General features: G+C 40.2%; 1 protein-coding gene across 1 annotated transcript; it reads left to right on the top strand.

Moving 5' to 3' along the window:
* Window positions 1–14613: 14613 nt before the first annotated feature.
* On the top strand, window positions 14614–18763 carry LOC132971950 (fetuin-B-like; the record flags this gene model as incomplete). Its single annotated transcript, XM_061034783.1, has 7 exons — window positions 14614–14841; window positions 15159–15269; window positions 15402–15486; window positions 15750–15919; window positions 16035–16151; window positions 18129–18206; window positions 18406–18763. Coding segments are annotated over 7 exons (987 nt in total), but the record flags the coding sequence as incomplete, so codon positions are not given.
* Between the last annotated feature and the right edge of the window lie 2141 nt (window positions 18764–20904).

Raw genomic sequence — 20904 nt, 5'->3', positions numbered from 1 at the left:
CAAGTTACAGAATCACACATGCACACACTCGATGTCTCTGGGGTTAGCTAGTTCTCTCTGAGCCTGACATCTGATTCCTGGTTTCATAGAGCTGGTGGGCTCACACACTGGCTACACCTGTGTCTTTAAATCCAGATGTGAGACAGAATCAGGCAGTGTAGAGGGTTTCGTATGAAAGAATGTCAAACTGTTAAGTCAGAGCAGAAGGCCGACTTTTGAGGTGGCAGAAAGTCATATAAAGTGAGATAAACAAAATAAGCTCTGTTCACTAGAAGTGAAATAAGTAAAGGACATAGAAATTAAAATATCAGCGTTAGGCCAATATAAATGATTAGTATCACTATATTGGTCTTTTTCATGGCAGGGCCAGTAGCATCATCTGTATCCTTGTGTGTCAATATGAGTAAACTATGATGAATAAGAAATTCATCAAATACACGGCTAGAGCCAAAGCAACAAAGAATGACTGAGTGAAGAAAGAAGAAATGTGAGGGCCTAAGAAGTTCTGATCAGGGGCGGGTCCAGATGGGTGGCCAGGGGTTGCATGGCCCCCTTGAAATCTGATTGGCCACCTCAGGTTCCAACCAGAAATACAGATCTATGATTGGCTATTTTCCTAATCAGAGGCGGGACTTAAGTACAAATCAACTATTCTGGCTGATTTCAACAGGCCCATGGTCATACTTTCATTTGTAAATAAAAACTTTGCTTCTCTTACCGTAAACATTTCCATGGAAAAACTTTGTGTACACTGTCAAACGTAAAATGGACTTTATTGTCAATAAAGGTATTTTTGCAAGTTAGAGAGCTCACAAGAGTTTTCATGCTTTTCTAAGAACTTTAATTTGAGACTTTGCACATCTTTGTTTTTGAGGCCCTAAAGAATCAAGCTAAGAAGATTTATATGTCGCAAATGTGTTACATATGAGTACAGATCATTAGTGGGGATAGAAAGGGTCAAAAAGTTAAATTAATGTGCGTGTGTGCCCCCAGACATCATGCCCCCCCTGCATAAGTCAGTGCCAAAGGGGGACAACCCCAGTTAGAAAAGTCTGGACATGTCCCTGGATCCGACTGAGGAGTACTTACTGTGAGTGTGTGAACGACTTTTTCCTTAAGGCAGTCATGTTTCATTAAGGGTCACAATCACATCAGAAATTATAAAAGGATGAAGTATGCATATTCTGTTTTTTCTCCTCAACTTACAACCTGTCATTAAAGGAAGAATGTGCCCCAGCATGGAACCAAAACAAACTGCTGTTTGGCCACACCTCCTCCATACTGAAGCCTCCGCTCTCCTCCAGAGACACACCTCCAACCACCCTCCACTCGTTCATATGAAGGAGTTATGAATTAGAACGCACCAAAATTAAGCAACATTAAGAGTAAGCCACTTTGCTCGAGCTGCAATCACCTGTGTTCTGCAGTGTTGTGTTAGCATGCTAATGTTAGCGCTCTTTAGTTAGCTTGTAGCTTCACATTTCATGTAAACTGACACAGAATGAGCGTGATCTAAAACTCTTACTAACATCCAAATAATCAGTGAGTATGTTCTTCTTCTCTCTAGTTCTTGACTAAAACAGCTTTTATACACAAGGGGAGGAGCCGGCCGTCCCGTCCATGTAAATACGGCGCTGACAACAACACAGCCAGTAGGACTCAAGCTTCTCACTCATTGTAGACAGTCATGACTCAGAGACACATTTACACAGGATAGACTGGATCTATGATTTATTTATGTGGAACATGTCGCACATTCTTCCTTTAAATGTTTAAATATTGGGACTATCTTCCCTGCCAGGGTACTGCTGAAATGATAATTACAGTAAGGTTTACTAGTTCTCTCATTGGTCAGTGGACAAGTTTCAAGGTTCAAGGGTTCTTTATTATCCCTGAGAGAGGCCAACACTCAACTCTAAGACACTGAGAATACAAATCGAAGGACAATAAACACACAAGATGAAAATCAGTTTCATTCTTATTCTATGGACTTTTATTTACTCAGCGTGTTGAATTGGACAGGACGGTACAACAAGAACGATAATACCAGGCATATGTATGTGTGAGTATATATGTACATACATACATATCTACAGAAACATTGCACACAGAAAACAGACTGATAAAACAATGTGCATCTGCTATTTTTAAATGAATCTTTTCGTTACCTTTTATTTGAACGTATCTTAGTGTGGTGCCATATTCAGACAGATCATGACTCCATTGTTCATATTCAGATAGAAAGTACATTTCTTCTTATGGATATGTTTTGTTTTTTTCATTATTAAAAACAACTGTAAAAAATAAAGCATTTGTCTAAGTGAATTTCTTTTAAACAAAGATTAGTTTCTTGTGGGTGCCATGCTCAATCCTTCACTTATATAACTTTCACGGCTGCACAGTGGTCAGTGAGACGTCATTAGTGGTTGTCTCAGTCCGACGACCGCCCGGTCTTCTTAAGCTGCTTGAGGCGCCTTTGTCAAGTGCTCAAGGCCTCAAGTTCATTTCATTAGGCAACCGGTGGGCTTGAGGTCATATTTGGAAGCTTCTAAGCGGGGCAGTCGGAGACATGGGGGTCGTGTGGTGGTGGATCACAGGGCTGAGGTTACCCCCGCCTCTCTCCTTCCTCCAACACAGGTTTGGCACATGACAGGATTAATTAAGTCAATTTCTGTGAGCTGTTCCATTATTAAAAACAATTTTAAAGAAAAAATAAAGTTTTGATGCACTACAAAACACTGCACTTTTTTTTACCAGATAGACAGATTTCTTTTGGGTTCTTATGACACATTGTTAGTACGTATTTTCATGGATTCATTCATCTTGATAATTTTGTGGACATATCTTTAAATTGTGTCAACCATCTCACAGTCATTCTACTTTTGGGTCTGTGAAGCTGTAACCTTATATGGTGAAACATGTAAATTGTAGCAGATCTATGTTTGGATAGGAGCCAACCATATGTTGTCAACAACTGTTTGCTAGACAGAGAGTCTACATCTGTTACGTATACAAATCAGTGTCATGTCATCTTTATTGTTTTACAGTGATTTACCCAAAAAGAAAGGAATTTGTGGGCTGTACCTTCTAGCAGAATATAAGCCACACTGTGTGATGAAGACTTTGCCATTTTGCCATTTTGCCCATGATGGCCACTTTGCCAATGATTGTGAGCTCTTGGTCAACATGGGTCAGCGATGGTCTGCACTTTGTCAGCCATGTGTGTTGTGTTTCTGTGTTGTCTGACCATGGCTGAATAAATCTAAGATGATCCACAGTCTGTTTCACAATTTCATCATTGTTCATCTACTACAGAAATAACCCCCACCTAACAGTGGCATCAACGAACAGTCGACAATGATCACTTCAGACCCAGGTAAGCAATTCAACTTTTTTGCTTGCCTGGAAGAAGTATTTCTTGTTAAAAGACCTGTTGGGGACTATTTCTGTATGAGTTGGAATATGAAGTATTATTGGATGGGACATTTATAAGTACTGCAGTTGAATTAAATCACACAGTGTTGTATTTCTGGACTTTATGAAATTTAAAATCGATAATTAATGTTATTGTTATGTTGTCTATGTTTTACATGGTATTCCTAACATACTCATTAGAGGACTTTCTGCTGTGACAGAGATTATCTTTGGGATTAGAATATCGATGTTATATTTGTGAATATTTCTTTGAGGAACATAGAAAAAAACTGCAGTGTGGACACTGGTAGAGCTGCAAAGGTTTGCACCTCGGTGTTGTTGGGGTTGTATCAAGTCAACTTTGGTTATATTCTTTAATAATTATACTTCATTATTAATAATATAAATAAAATATCATTAAACTATGTTTAATCTCGTTTTGGGGCACCAACCTGTAATCAGGGAAATATAACCAAAATATCACTCAAATCAGTCTCGAATCAGTTATTTAATTACTAATATTATTAATAATTAATAACTATATTTAATAAATTGAAGGCGTGAAATCCGTACACAAAGCCCTCGCACCCAGCTTATATCACAATGTAAATACACCAGTAATCACAAACAACTGCTCTCTTAAATTATAACAGAATTTATTTAAACAAAGCAACATCAATCCAAAATCAATGAACTTAATCAAACAAATAACTATTATAAACTAATCTAAGCAACAAACATTATCAAGCAAGGCTTGTGAAAGGGGTGTGAATGTGTCTGTGTGTGTGTGTCTGTGTCTGTGGATGGAAGAGAGAGAGAAGGGGGAAGAGGGGGGAAATTGCTTCGTCCCATGTGGTCGCCCTTCCGATGGCGCACACCTAACAAAGACCTAATGTGGCCTTAATGTCTAAAAAAGACCGAGTTCGGCCCTACACGATCTGTGTCTGAGGCGTCTGGATGGCCGTGAGTGTATAGATCTCTGTGTGTGTGTGTGTGTGTGTGTGTATGTGTGTGTAGCCTATGTGTGTAATAGCGCGGTGGAGTTAGTCTCCAGATGTACGTCTACCCGAGAATATGTGTGTGTGTCTGTTAGTCAAAGGGGAAGAAAAGAGGATAAAATAGGAGCGTAGAGGAGCGTAGAGGTGGAGAGAAATGCGTGCCTGAAGAGGCCGGATCACAGTCTGACTCCCGCGCCACAACTCGGAGTAATTCCCTTCATTCACAGAAACAAACCAATGGCCGAATTCAAGTTAATACGGCTTACACTGGCCTTTCTGATCAGAAGAGTAATACCCGGTTATAACGCTGTTACGCTAAACACATATAGGACGCAGCGGTCCGAAACGGCAACAACAAGTTTTAAACAGGTAAAACTCAGGACGCGACGGTCCAACAAAGATAAAAATTGTTAAAAACACTCTCTAAAGCTAATTCTGCCCAGATCTAATTAAGCCTCACTTGTGAATCGCTTTGCCTGCGATTGGTGAAGGAAAAAGGAGTCCGGCGATAAAACAGATCTTCTGTCCGTCCTGGTGCAGAGGCGTCTGATGGCGGCGAGGGTCCCTTTCAGCAAGAGCGGCTTCATTGGTTCTCCGTCGAGTGGAAAGATGTCCGTTGATGTCCTTTCGTTGCAGGACGGAATAAGACCGTTATCTTTCTGATAATCTGTTATAGTCTGACGCTCTCCGAGAAACTGAGATGCGTTCACTGGACAATCCGAGCTCGGGATTTGGAACACTGCCGGCCGCGGATTACCTGCGCGCCAAAACTTAAAACAAAGGAAGATTGTTGCAGGAAACAGGAGGTGAGCTTGGGTCTCCGAACACTTGAAGTCAGCGCGTGGAAAGAGAGAGAACAATGGAAGTCTTGGAGCTTTGTAGCCTGGCCTGCTCCATGGGGGGTCTACCTCAGCTCCCCTCCAATGAGGAGAGAGAGGTTCCGGTCCCCCCTTACTTCACACGTAGGCGTGAAGTACCGCAGGGGATTCTGGGATTAAGAGTCCTTTTAGGCCTCTTTGTGATCTCAGTGAATAACTCAATGAGGTGCAGGTGCTAAGCCTGCGTGGCCCAACAGTGTTAAAGTTATGTATAAATCAGGGGACTAGCGCAGCTAATACTTAGCTGTAGGGGTTGGCTTGCAGAATAAAATGCGTAGAAACCCTATGTAAAATTGTATTAATTAATTAGAGAATGATAGCAGCTGATGATTTTTTTTATGAAAAATTGATTTTTATGGAAAAAGTATCAATACAGAAATACATGGAAGAATATAAGGAATAAAGAAGAGTCATTTATAGCAACTTGCTAACTGAATCAAAGGCGACTGCAGGCAGATCGTTTCAGGGATGTAGTGTTGGCTAATGGAAAAAGAATAATGAAGAAAATGACTGAAATAGGCCTAATATGTGTTGCTGGTCGACTGTCTTGTTTTGTTTTGTCTGAAAGTCTCGAGCAATTGTCATTTTGTTTTCCTACTGTCCAGAAAACTAAATTTATATGACTACATTTTACAAATTCATATTTTCAAAGAAAATGTATTAAAACAGACTTGTTTTATCTTACGGTTTATACAAGGGTGCACTATATTTACTAATTTGTTGTGTGTGCATGGAACTAATGAAGTTATTGTTAAATGATAAAATGAATAAAAATAGGAAAATAATAAACTCTTAAACAATAGGTAAAATAACTAACCATAAAAAAGTGATAACATAGGTACCACATTTCTAACTTTTAGCAGATTCATCTGTTAATACAATTGCTCGAAGAGAGTAGATCCAGAGCAGATTAAGTTTTATAATATAGAACTTTATTTGACTTGTTTAGCAGCATGGACTGATAATCACTATCCCATAGAAGGTAGCTTTGACAAACAGACATTGGACTAAGGTCCATGGTTTTAATAAATAACACTGCAGCATGTGATCTTTTGTGGGATAGAGACTACATGTTATCTGTGTTTAAAGCATGGGATTTCAATGGCCTTGTAACATAAACAAATGATAAGACAGACAAATAGGACCAGTAGATGAACTAACAGATAAACTAATTCTACAGTTTTGTCATAATGCATAACATGTCAGTAAACTAAGACATGTTAAACCCAAACATAGCTGTTAATGCATGACAAGCTGATATTATGACATACTGTATATGACAAGCTGTTTGTATACGCTGCAATGACTGACAGAGTCAAAGGCAGATACCTTTAATCATAATCTTTCTCCTACAATGGTTTATCTTTTTACTCAGACAGTATTAGAAATCAAAGCCTAGAGGATGGAATGTGTTCATGTGAAAGATTACTTGTTTTAATTGATCAAATATGCTAAGTATTTACTCTGTTTTGTTTCTGAGTGCTCTAAGCAGGTGGTAGATTCCACCAGCCGAGACCACTGTGCATTCCTTCCAACCGGGTGACCACTTCCTTGTTTGCAACTCGAAACCAATAGAAAGCAAACTACATTATGACACAGCCACATGAATGCTTCAAGTAATCAGAACTAGTCAAGGTTAAAGGACAACTGCAATAGATACTGTACAGTACATGCATCCAGAGTCTATGTGGCACCACAAACATTAGACACAACAACATCACATAACCACATTCTGAACGAGTAAGATATTTACAGACTGATCTTCATGAACAAACATGTTAGAAAGCATCTCATTCTTAATCTTACAAAGATATGTGGAGCAATACAACTGTATTTGATTTGATTTGATTTTTTTTTTCTTTTCTGATCCAACAGAAACAATCTGATGGTGAAGGGACACATCAATACTCAAAAGCCATACTTGAAATGGGCGCATAAGATTATCCCGGTCTACTTAGTATTCGTATTTTTACATTAATAGAATAATTATTTTAGAATAAGTTGATACAACAGATTTTCGTACAGTGGATCGATTGGTAAAAGGTGGAGACGTCCATTTCCTATCATATCGTCCAATAGGAGATCTAAGTACGAGCAACCTTAGACTAAAACATTTTAGGCAAAAAAACCAAAAAAAAACACCAAATTTCTTTATTTAATATGATGAACAAGCATACTCAGATTTTCAACCAGTGGTGATATAAGCTACACAAACACAAACAAAATAAAAAAGCTCCTATTAGTTTGTGTGACTTATGGTATCACTCAATGAAAAGCTGACTCAGACATCATTCTATGCATGTTCTACTTTTTATAGTCAATTCTTAAAGTATAGTTATCTAAAGTCTAGCTTCTTATCGAAACATGAAATGTTGCTAATGTTCAAGAGTGAAATTGAATTAAAAACCAAATAATTGAAATCAATTTAACCAGATTTAAAAGGAGGAGTTGGTCTTGTTTCAATCTGCTTACTTCTATTCTAAGGTGATTATTTTTAATCAATTTCAAATGGCAGTAAAGTTTTTTCTAGGACACATTTTTTGCAATTTGAGATCCATCTGAGCCTTTAACCTACCGGACAACAGCAGGCACGGGTACAAACTCCCGGCAAATACCAAATGCCATAAAAAATCTGATGTCATACTTTCTACTGCACTCATTGCGATGAGTACTTGGGACACCCAGAGACCAAGGCCAGGTCTTGCATGATGTGATACAGTATACTGTTTACATAAACATCAGCAGGGATGTACCCCGCGGAGAAAGTTTCCGAGTCAGAGTCGAACTACATGTTGCCTGTGAGACCACAGCAAATACAGCTGTGACAAATGGTTAATGAGCTCTGTGATCCAAATAAATCCAAATTCCATTTTTTTCTAGTCAACAAAAGTTTTCAAATTTCTTAGCGTTGATTATATTAATTTTACCGCAGCAAATCATACCACTCTTGATCAGTAACTTCATTCATGATCATAATTAATCCCAGTTACCTTTTATACGATTTCAATTTTTCATTTATTCATAATTTATCTTTATTTTTGAAACATCTATTAGTAGTTACGGTTAAGCTCCATAACTAATCAAATGTTAATGCATTGAAGTTTATTTTGCAATGCGAGAAATACTGCAGATTATAATACTTAAAAAATCTTTGGACCATTTTTGGGATTTTCCTGAATTTTGAATAGTGCTGTACCCCTCTTTACTATCATGATAATAATTTCTATTATTATGAGTTGTTGTTTTATTTTTGTTTATGCATTGATTCTAAGGTCTATCAAATCAATAACTAATTTTACTGTTCAAAACCTGATCCTAGACGGTATAAGTACTACCACATTTTTCCATGGAATCTTAAAGCTTTTTCAATTTTTTTGTTTGAATTAAACATTTTTTCTCCTGTTTTTTGGGTAGACAGGAAGGTCAGATTTGTGTTTATTTTAAACATCATGTGAGATTTCTTTCATTTCTAGTTAGCAGAGATTTTGTTGGTTATTTTGGAGCACCCTGAAGTCATTGCTTCCATTCTATTGATTATCTTTCTAAAATACATATCCGCTTAAACATTTTATCTATTGTTGTAAAAAAAAAGAAAGAAAAAAAAAAAAGAAAGAAAACATAAAAATAAGATTAATTAAAAAAGTGCGAGATGTGACATAAAGTATTTGATTTTGGTTTGATTTTAAAGAATGTTTTAGATATCATTAAATACATTAAGTTTTGATTATTTAAACATCTTTGTTTTCAAATGTTCTGTAAATTCACCACTGACAATATCTTTAGATTTCATTCTTTGAAACTGAACATGATCTGAGTTTCCAAATAGAACATTAAAGGTTTTCTACCTTTTCTGTTAAGTTTTGGTATCTTGTATGCAAGTATGTGACCTGTGATCTTTACATATGTTTTCTAACCAGCCATTTTGCCCATGATGGCCACTTTGCCAATGATTGTGAGATCTTGGTCAGCATGGGTCAGCGATGGTCTGCACTTTGTCAGCCATGTGTGTTGTGTTTCTGTGTTGTCTGACCGTGGCTGAATAAATCTAAGATGATCCACAGTCTGTTTCACGTTTTCATAATTGTCCATCTACTACAGAAATAATCCCCACCTAACACACATCCTTCAATCATATAATGGTCATTTAAAGGACCAATCAGTGAGATGTGTAGTAAGTGAAATTATAAAGTGAGCTTACTATATGATCAGACATTAAGGAAACATTCTATGTTGAAGAGCTGGCTTCTCTGACAACAATGCAGCAGCCAGTATGTCCTCCTTCTAACTTTAGATTCTGCTCCTGAATGCTCTGGATTTGTTTGGACCAGAGAAGGTAGGCACTTTTAATGCACCCCCACACGGCCGTTTTGGATGCCCCTCGGTTTGCCAGATATGAGAGCTGAAAAAAAAGCTATCAGGTCAAACCAACAAGTAGAGGTGGGGAAAAAATCGATTTATGTAAAAATCAAGATTCTAATCTTCTAAGATCACTTCCAAAAATCGATTTATTGTTTTTCTTTAAAAAAAAAGTTTGTTTGTTTTTTTGGTCATTTTTTGGAATCAGTCACTCCAAGCTAAGTGTGAAGACTAGCTCTTTAACTCGATAGAATGCCAAATAGAGCAGCAAGAAATTCAGCCAGTCTCATAGATGACTGGTGTAGATCCTAAAGTATGGACTCATTCAAAAATAGACTATGAATCCATTGATCCATGAATCCAGAATCGTGAGATGGATTCTGAATCGAATCATGAGACACCTAAAGATTACCAGCCCTACCAACAGGTGTTGCAGCAATGGAAGCGGGCAAGAGAACTGGTTCAGATAGAAGTGATTGTACCCAACAGGCAAGACATTCAACCCTGAATGTCTCCCGCTGCTTCGTCGGGGTGTATGAATGGATGAGTTACTTCTGATGGTCTCACTACACAGCAGCCTCTACCATCAGTGTGTGAATGTGTATGAATGGATGAGTTAATACTGATGGACTCTTTACACAGCAGCCTCTACCATCAGTGTGTGAATGTGTATGAATGGATGAGTTAATACTGATGGACTCTTTACTCAGCAGCCTCTACCATCAGTGTGTGAATGTGTATGAATGGATGAGTTAATACTGATGGACTCTTTACTCAGCAGCCTCTACCATCAGTGTGACAACATTGACGGCAGTTCTTGAGAGCTCTAATCAGTATAGAAACCATCTTATAAGTCATTGTTATCAAACAAAAACAATCGTCACAACCATCATCATCATCAATGATATGGAGACCATCATCATTAAGTTAGTAGGTGTTCATAAAGAGCTGGGTCTTTAGCTTTTTCTTAAAGGTGCAGAGGGACTCTGCAGATCGAATGGAGTTTGGAAGTTCATTCCACCACCGGGGGGCAACAGAGGAGAAGAGTCTAGTCAGAGACTTAGGACCCTGTTATGAAGGTTGGATCAGACACCTTTCATTGGCAGAGCGTAGTGGAGGGAGTGTAGACCTGGATGAGAGAGTTAAAGTAAGGAGGAGCCGTTTTTGTCGCTGTTTTGTAAGCGAGCAGCAGAGTTTTAAATTTGATGCGAGCAGTAACTGGGAGCCAGTGTAAGGAGATGAACAGCGGAGTGACATGTGCTCTTTTAGGAAGGTTGAAGACCAGTCGTGCTGCTGCATTTTGTATCATTTGCAGAGGTTTAATAGTGCATGTAGGAAGACCTGCCAGTAGAGAGTTGCAATAATCGATGCGTGATATCACAAGAGCCTGTACCAGGAGATGTGTAGCATGTTCTGACAGGTAAGGTCTGATCTTCCTGATGTTGTACAGGGCAAATCGACATGACCAGGCAATCGAGGCTACTTGAACCTTAAAAGTTAGCTGGTCATCAATCATGATACCCAGGTTCCGGGCAGACTTTGCGGGCATGAGTTTGGTTGTTCCAAGCTGGATATTGATCTGTGGTTGCATAGAAGGACTGGCTGGGTTGACAAGGAGCTCAGTCTTTGAAAGATTGAGTTGAAGGTGCCGTTCATTCATCCATTTAGAGATATCAGCAAGGCATGATGAGATTCTTGCAGAGACTGTAACATTGTCTGGCGGGAATGACAGGAAGAGCTGGGTATCGTCAGCATAGCAGTGGTATGAGAAGCCATGAGAGCGGATTATTGAACCAAGTGAGCTTGTGTATATAGAGAAGAGAAGGGGACCAAGCACTGACTCTTGAGGTACCCCTGTGGATAAGCTGTGCACTTTGGACACTTCTCCCTTCCACGACACTCTAAAGGATCGCCCAGAGAGGTAGGACACGAACCAGCAGAGGGCAGATCCTGAGATGCCAAGTTCAGAGAGCATGGATAGGAGGATTTGATGGTTGACTGTGTCAAAGGCAGCAGACAGGTCTAGCAGTAATAGAACTGAAGACTGACCCGCAGCTGACTGATTTGGGTCAAACAGATCGTTTCTGGACAGGAACTCAGAGACTTGCTTAAAGACTGTGCGCTCAAGTGTTTTTGACAGAAAAGGCAGAAGAGAAACCGGTCTGTAGTTTTCAACCTGGGCTGGGTTTAGTGTGGGTTTTTTGAGCAGAGGGGTGACCCGAGCTTGCTTGAATGCGGTGGGGAATACACCCGCTGACAGAGAGGAATTGATGATATGCTTAAGTGCAGCATTAAGCGGAGAGGAAATGGTCTGCAGGAGGCTTGGTATTGGGTCCAGAGGACAGGTGGTGGGCCAAGAGTCTAGCACAAGCTTAGAGACTTCATCCTCAGTCAGAGAGGAGAATGAGTCGAGTGAGGCACTTTTGGTTGGTGCCTTTGGGCTGAGTTGGTCAGGCTCAGAAAACCGGTTACTAATGGTTACAACCTTTTCAGTAAAATACGAGGCAAACATGTCTGGTGTGAACAGATCGGAGGGTGGAGGAGGAGGTGGTTGAAGCAGTGAGTTAAAAGCAGAAAACATTTTTCTTGTATCTGTGGCATTGCATATATTGTTCTGATAATATGTTGTCTTGGCCGTTTTCAGGCTGGAGGAGAATGAGACAAGTCTTTGCTTATAGTCATTGAGGACTGTTTGGATTTTTGCCATTTTCTCTCTGCTGACCTCAGCCCTGCTCTTTGCTCTCTTATGACTTCCGTGAGCCATGGGCTAGGGTGGGTTTTGCGAGCAGGTTTGGACACCAGAGGGCAGAGCTTGTTCAGAGATGAGGCTAGTGTGGAGCAGAGTGTGTCTGTAGCCTCGTCTGTAGAGTGCGGTAAAGACCTTTGGGCAGGCATGGCAGCCATTACCTCATTAGACAGCTGAGCCGATCGCATCTTTTGGTAGTATGACACCATTTGTGGGTGTGCCTGAGGGAGTTCCGGCAAGGAGATTGTGAATTGAATGAAGAAGTGGTCTGATAGATCCGGAGGGGTGACAGTCAGGTTTGCTGTCGAGCAGTTCCGAGTCAGGATTAAATCAAGAGTGTTGCCAGCTTTGTGGGTTGGAGGAGTTGGGACCTGCGTGAGGTCAAATGAGGATAGGAGAGCAAGGAAGTCTGTTGCCTGGGCTTTATCAGTGTGTATATTCATGTCTCCCATTACAATCAGTGGTGTTCCATCATCAGGGATTTCTGATCATTCAGATTATACCCTGGTGGGCGGTAAATGATAGCAATGTACATTTTAATAGGAGCAGTAACCAACATTGTGTGATATTCAAATGAGGAGTTGTTGCTCAGTGGGAAGAGTTTATTGAATTTCCAGGTATTAGAAATGAGGATACCTGTACCACCTCCACGTCCAACAGAGCGGGGTGTGTGTGAGAACACTGTGTCAACAGAAAGAGCAGCTGGTGTGACTGTATTTTCTGGGCGGATCCAGGTTTCAGCCTGAATGTCTGACATTTTTGCAAGTGTTTGGATGAATTCAGTTTTATTCACAGCAGATTGACAGTTCCAGAGGCCAAAAGTAAATGAAGGGTGGGTAAAAGAGGCTTTCTTAAGCTGAGCCAAGTTATTAAGATTTTGTTCTCTATGACAGATGTGTCTTTTCCTGTTCCCATGAATGACAGAGATTTCTTTGTAGCACATGTTGCGTTTAGCAGATGACCAGAGATGCCCGGGCTCTGTGGCCACGCTGAAGCGTCAGACGCAGCTTCCTAGTTTTCAGATCAGAGCTTGTTCTGCTGGCAGTTTCGGATTCAGACTCTTTTAAGCTTGGATTTTCGTGAAAATTCCGCCCCAGATTTTTAGCTTGCAATCAACAGAGGGTGTGACACGCGTCAACTGCCTCTCCTGTTGATGCTCAGAGAATGAAACTTAAGTGCTCAGTCCAAACAAAGCCTGACAACGACCCACTATCAATATCTACTCAAAGCAAGTTTCGATTCACCCACCTAGCTGACAAGACCTTCCTAGTTTTCAGATCAGAGCTTGTTCTGGACATGTTTTTGAAATCAATGTTTTTCTTCAACATATTAAAAAGTCTGTACAGCTTTACTTCTCCCACATGAACATGCATTCCCACATGTTGGAACTACTTTTGTAGTTGGGAGATATTTCATATATTATATTTAATTTTTTGTAGTTGCAATCAGTGGTACGCCCTGTGAAGGAGTTCAGTATTTCCGCAATTGTTGTACATAAGGGAATTTATATTTCAGCAGACTGCAAATGTATTTTCAAAAAAGCATTCATAAATTCAAGTAATAGGATGTTCTTTTCTTGCAGGGTCAAGAACGTTAATCATCAGCCATGCCTACACGTTGGGTTACTTCACCTTTTAGTCAAGCCAGCAGTTAAACTGGAACATATAAAAAAACATGGCATGTCCTCTTTGTTGACATAATTTGCAAAGTAAATAAATTTACCCCCTTAAAAAAATTAGAGCTCCTTTATAGTAGATAGTATAAAACCCTGGGGTTTGTGGGAGAGCACATGTCACGGGAAAGGAGCCACAAGATCGGATTCGAACCCAGGTCGCTTGCTTAGAGGACTACAGCCTCCATACATGGGGCTACCGGCGCCCCATAAAGTTGTATCTGAGCATGAACTTTCCCGAGTTAATACAAAATGTACTGCTCAACTAAGTAATCACTTGGGACAGCAACTTGAAACTACAAATCCAAGGTGAGCAACCAAGAGAGTGTACTGTCCCATCATTAGACAAAATGAAAATGTAGAGTGGGACAAGATGTACCCAAAGGGTTTTTAATGAGTGCACTGCTCAGGGTAAAGTCTGTGTTTGTTCCTGGACTCTGGCAGCTGTATGGTCGTGTCCTCATGATACACCTCTGCTCTTTTTTCACCTTGTTTGCTCTCTCGTTCCCTCCCATGAACCAGTGCAGGTCTATAAAATGTCCCTGACTGCAACAGTCTGTTCCATCTCTCCTCTGCACCATGAAGGGCTTTTCCACTCTGGTGTTGCTGTTTTCAGCGGTGCTGCTCTGCCACTCTGTTCCAGCTTTGGAGCCAGTAACATGCACTTCTGAAAATGTCAATGCAGCGGCCCGTTTGGCAATGCATCACATCGACATGCACCATAGTCATGGCTACAAGTTCAGACTCCTGGATATCAACGGCAACAAAATGGAAGAGGTATGGAATGAAGAAATAAGTAGTTACTGCACACGTTTGCAAACAGTTACCAATGTTGTGATTTTCATTGTTTCACCATTTCAATTTAGGAGAAGCAATGCATTTAATTTACAGGGGGTTTGAAATAAAATCCTTATTTTTGTCATTCAATCTTACAAAACAAAACTATTAGAGCTGACCTCTTCTTTTCGACTTTACCTTCTACCTCATGAATGAACACAAGTATTTATAATCAGGAGCCTGTGAGGAACTAATGTACAAGTCTTTATTTTACTTCATTGCTTTGTAATAAATGTCTGCATTTCCATTGCTTCCAGACTGACACAGGTTGCAACATTGAGCTGAAGTTGGGTCTGGGGGAGACACAATGCCATGTGGTCAACCCCAAACACTTTGAGGACTGTGAGTACAGTGAAGCCAACGACGGGGTAAGTGACCCCCCTTTATGACATCGAAATCAAATCCATCTCAAGCTAACGGTGGACAAAGTGATTGTAAATTCTTCCTGCCGTGGGAATGTGAGGTATCAACAGTCAAATCTAATCTGTGTTCCTTTGTAGTCGGTGATGTCCAAGTGCACTGTCATGATGACTGTCGTAGAGAGTGACGCCCAAGTCACCAGTTATTCATGTGAAACGCAGAGAGGTGGGCGCCACGTATCTAATCCTAAACACAACATTTACATCAGAAATGTTTGCAACATCCCTGTTACTCTTTTTGTTTGATGTTATAGACAGAATTATCTGGTCAAAGGAGTTCAGAAAACCTGCATTCATTTGACATTGCTGCTATGATAATTGTAAAAAGGTGTACAAATGCTAAACGGCTCAGCTGTGATGATTTGGACACGTCTTCTTCTTGTCTCCGTCACACAGCAGGCTCATAACAATTCATCTCTGTGTTTGTAGAGATCTCTAAAAAGGAACTGTCCCTGACCTGCCCTGACTGTCCTGTCATCATGGCACTTAACGATAAAGAAGGTCTAAACGCCGCACTGGAAGCTGTGAAAGAATTCAACAAGAACACCACCAACCAGAACTACTTTGTCCTGCAGGATGTGGGACGACTGAAACTTGGGGTAAGTAATACACATATTGTCTTTCCCCTGCATGCCTGACTTAGGTCTTAAATACTAAACACCTGTATGTTAGTGTTAATGAGTGTGCTTACTCATATCCTCTTTTCTCTTTCAGTACATCATGTTGCAAGGGATGAGACACTTCTCTGAGATCGCCCTGGTTGAGTCAAACTGCCCGATGTTTTCCAGAATAGTTCCTGCGGCATGCAAAGCCCTTTGCTCCCACAGAGCTGTAAGTGTCACTCATACATACTCAAGCTTCACAAGAGTACGGCCACGCTTTGCCACATTGTGTGCAGAATTTAAAATCCATGATATTATATTTGAACAGAAGACATGAGGCGGGGTGATGAGTAAGTCCTGTTGCTCCTTCAAATTATAATTCAGTGGACTCCTTCTCTCAGGGAGAATCCAAAGAAAGTACTGAAGCACACAAATTACAAAGAACGAATGTGAGTTTACTCAACTACATTAAATTAATTTGAACATCTGAGGAACTTCTCTGAGAACACAACCTCCATGTGGCGGGGCGGCTAGAGCGCATTAGTTTCCATCTCCTGTTGCTCATGTTTTGTTTTTAGTTTGGCATCGGTCTCTTGGAGCTTACTGTTTCTCACCATCATTAGCTGCTAAGCGCCTGAGAGCTGGCGAGCAGCTTCAATCAAACTATTGATATATTTTTCTTATTTTTCTTATTGCAAACAAATCCTTACATGTCAACAAGCATCACATCGTCTTTAAAAATGTTCTGAACCTCTTATCCTGTGTTTGTAAAAACCCCATTAGTTCTGTCCTCCTTAAGACATATGCTTAAAAAAAACTCCCCCACAAATATACTTAAAAAAACAGAAGTAAGGACTTTGGTGGGGACTGATACACGACGTATGCTTCAGTCTAGTGAGACTGTTTAAAGGAGGAAAAGAAGTCAGTTGGGTTCAAATACCCAAAACAAAGTCAGGGCTGTTAGCAAAGTCTCTGTTGGTGTTTACATTACTTTGATTTCCTCCAGATCCACTTTTTCAGATTTTGGCGTAAATTGTCTTTAGGTCCTGACAGAAATTAATAACTCCTGTTCTCTGAAAAAGAAACAAAGAAAGTCCATCATCTGTATCAATTGTAAGTCTGTAAAAACTTCAACCAATGTCTGCCACAAGGTACCAATCTGATGAACCAATCAGGCGCCTCCCTGTCTCCCGCTCACTCTCTACCTCTTGCGTGCTCTAGCCCACACTCAAAGCTCGTCACTGATGACTTTAGGAGTTTATACTGTGAGTTTACTTACCGCTGAATGAGACATGAGACGACGTAGTTTCTACACAATGTAAGAGATGAACTGAGGTCCACTTCTGGAGGGACGGCGCTCGTGTATGTAAGTGAGGCGGCGTGGCTTTAGAGGGAGCACGGCACAGCAGGAACTCAACACACACACACACACACACAGTCAGACACGCACACACCCACAGCTTATCATGTAACCAATATTAATACGTCAATCATGTTTTTTTTTATTAAACCTTTATTTAACCAGGTCATTAACTCATTGAGACTAAGATGTCTTTCACTTTAAGTGATTTGTTTTTAGCCTTATTGCCTTTATTGGATAGGACAGCTGAAGAGAGACAGACAAATGCACCGATCCTCCATTGCACATTTTGTACATTTGTGTTTCTTCTATTTTTACATTTTAAATTGTACATTATATATTGTAATTGCTTTCATATTTTATTATTTAAGTTCTTGCTATTTTTGCTTTATTTCCTTTGTTAACTGTTTTTTGCACCAATACACCGAGTCAAATTCCTTGCATGTGTAAATGTACTTGGCAATAAAAAATGATTCTGAAATGTTGGGAGAGAGGAATGACATGCAGCAAAGGGCTGAGGTTGGATTCGAACCCACGGCTGCTGCAATGAGGACTATATCCTCTGTACATGGGGCGCACAACATAACCGCTAGGCTATTGGTGCTCTAAGATGTCGTTCACAAGGGTGACCTGGAGAAGAGGGCAGCAGCACAAGTCGTGATAAATGTGATGACCCTGTAAGACATTTCATGATGCCTGACAAACTAAAATGTTTGGATTTGCATTGAACTGGTTTGTATCTAAGACTGGCGGACATCCAGTAGTCTGAAAGTCATCTATCAGATAACGATGCAGCTTTGTGTTTATCGTTTGGGTCACTTACTTTCATTCTCTTCTGTCTCAAAGCAACATGCTGTCTGTCGATCATCTTATTCCAAGACAACCGGAGTCGTGTCTCTTCGCTGTGAATACTATCCTGCACTGGTGAGTCTAAATCAGTCGTCAGATTCACAGTGAAAATGATATACAGTATTTGTACCTTCACAACGCTCGTTCTTCTGTGCTGTCCTGCTCTACATTATTCATTCTTTCATACGGCACCTCTAATGTACAAAATCATCTCATACTCTGTAAAATGATAGAGAAATTCACTTTGACTCTCTTTCTGCTCTGCGCTCAACAGGACACCAGTCCCCTCCCCCCTGGTGAGATGGAGCCTATCTGTGAACAGCCTCCTTCCTTCAGCCCTGCTGGCCCTCCTGCACCCCCACCCAATGCTGGCGCTGCACAAATAGAAATCCCCTTAAACCCCCTTCCCCCAGTCCTCCCATGCCATGCCAGTCCCCAGCAAGAGTTCCACCCAATTTGCAACTGGCCTTAATTTGAACTTTGCCCCAACCCGAAGCCTGCCAGTCCAGAGATGCCTACACGATGAATGTTGTTGACTGGACTTCAAAAGTCTCTGAATGTGTGTAAGAAAAAGCTTAGACCTTACAGGGTACCACAAAACAGATCCAAATAAACCACCACGGTGTCAATCATCAGCTTCTTTAATCAGATCCTACAGAGGGCACACTGGAAGTCAGAAAGGAGTGTAATATGGAAGTATACAACTTTGTTGTTCAAATCATTGATATCTCTTAAAAAGCTATTATCAAATGCAAACTAAATTGGCATTAAAGGGGACATATTATGAAAAATCCACTTCTACCGTGTTTCTGAACATATAATTTGGGTAACCTGAGTGTCTACTGACCCACAAAATGTGAAATAAACCCATCCAGTCCTTTGTTTGTGGTCTGCATAAGTCTTACAACACAGAAAAAAATGCTCTGTTTCAAATGTGCTCTCCTTGTGATGTCACAGTGGGATTCTGGTAAACAAAAATCCCCTCCCCTCCTGTGTTCTCTTGCAGCGATGTTTTTCCAAGGGGGCAAAGTTCGGCACTTATCAATTTGGACGTTACTTCTCTCTGTTATGATGTCACTCAGGTCTTTACTTCTCTCTGTTATGATTTCACTCCTCTTTACTTCTCTCTGTTATGATGTCACTCCTCTTTACTTCTCTCTGTTATGATGTCACTCCTCTTTACTTCTCTCTGTTATGATGTCACTCCTCTTTACTTCTCTCTGTTATGATGTCACTCCTCTTTACTTCTTTCTGTTATGATGTCACTCAGGTCTTTACTTCTCTCTGTTATGATGTCACTCCTCTTTACTTCTCTCTGTTATGATGTCACTCAGGTCTTTACTCCTCTCTGTTATGATGTCACTCAGGTCTTTACTTCTTTCTATTATGATGTCACTCCTCTTTACTTCTCTCTCTTATGATGTCACTCAGGTCTTTACTTCTTTCTGTTATGATGTCACTCAGGTCTTTACTTCTTTCTGTTATGATGTCACTAAGGTCTTTACTTCTCTCTATTATGATGTCACTCCTCTTTACTTCTCTCTGTTATGATGTCACTCAGGTCTTTACTTCTCTCTGTTATGATGTCACTCAGGTCTTTACTTCTTTCTGTTATGATGTCACTCCTCTTTACTTCTCTCTGTTATGATGTCACTCAGGTCTTTACTTCTTTCTGTTATGATGTCACTCAGGTCTTCCCTTCTCTCTGTTATGATGTCACTCCTCTTTACTTCTCTCTGTTATGATGTCACTCAGGTCTTTATTTCTCTGTTATGATGTCACTCAGGTCTTTACTTCTCTCTGTTATGATGTCACTCCTCTTTACTTCTCTCTGTTATGATGTCACTCCACTTTACTCCTTTCTGTTATGATGTCACTCAGGTCTTGACTTCTTTCTGTTATGATGTCACTCAGGTCTTGACTTCTTTCTGTTATGATGTCACTCAGGTCTTTACTTCTCTGTTATGATGTCACTCCTCTTTACTTCTCTCTGTTATGATGTCACTCAGGTCTTTACTTCTTTCTGTTATGATGTCACTCCTCTTTACTTCTCTCTGTTATGATGTCACTCCTCTTTACTTCTCTCTGTTATGATGTCACTCAGGTCTTTACTTCTCTGTTATGATGTCACTCAGGTCTTTACTTCTCTCTGTTATGATGTCACTCCTCTTTACTTCTCTCTGTTATGATGTCACTCAGGTCTTTACTTCTCTCTGTTATGATGTCACTCAGGTCTTTACTTCTCTCTGTTATGATGTCACTCAGGTCTTTACTTCTCTCTGTTATGATGTCACTCCTCTTTACTTCTTTCTGTTATGTCACTCAGGTCTTTACTTCTCTCTGTTATGATGTCACTCCTCTTTACTTCTCTCTGTTATGATGTCACTCAGGTCTTTATTTCTCTCTGTTATGATGTCACTCAGGTCTTTACTTCTCTCTGTTATGATGTCACTCCTCTTTACTTCTCTCTGTTATGATGTCACTCCACTTTACTCCTTTCTGTTATGATGTCACTCAGGTCTTGACTTATTTCTGTTATGATGTCACTCAGGTCTTGACTTCTTTCTGTTATGATGTCACTCAGGTCTTTACTTCTCTGTTATGATGTCACTCCTCTCTGTTATGATGTCACTCAGGTCTTTACTTCTCTCTGTTATGATGTCACTCAGGTCTTTACTTCTCTCTGTTATGATGTCACTCAGGTCTTTACTTCTCTCTGTTATGATGTCACTCAGGTCTTTACTTCTCTCTGTTATGATGTCACTCCTCTTTA

This window comes from Labrus mixtus, chromosome 3, assembly GCF_963584025.1.
Source record: "Labrus mixtus chromosome 3, fLabMix1.1, whole genome shotgun sequence".
In the NCBI taxonomy this organism is placed as follows: Eukaryota; Metazoa; Chordata; class Actinopteri; order Labriformes; family Labridae; genus Labrus; species Labrus mixtus.
Note: the sequence above shows the minus strand (reverse complement) of the source record. Positions and strands in the feature narration are given on the sequence as shown.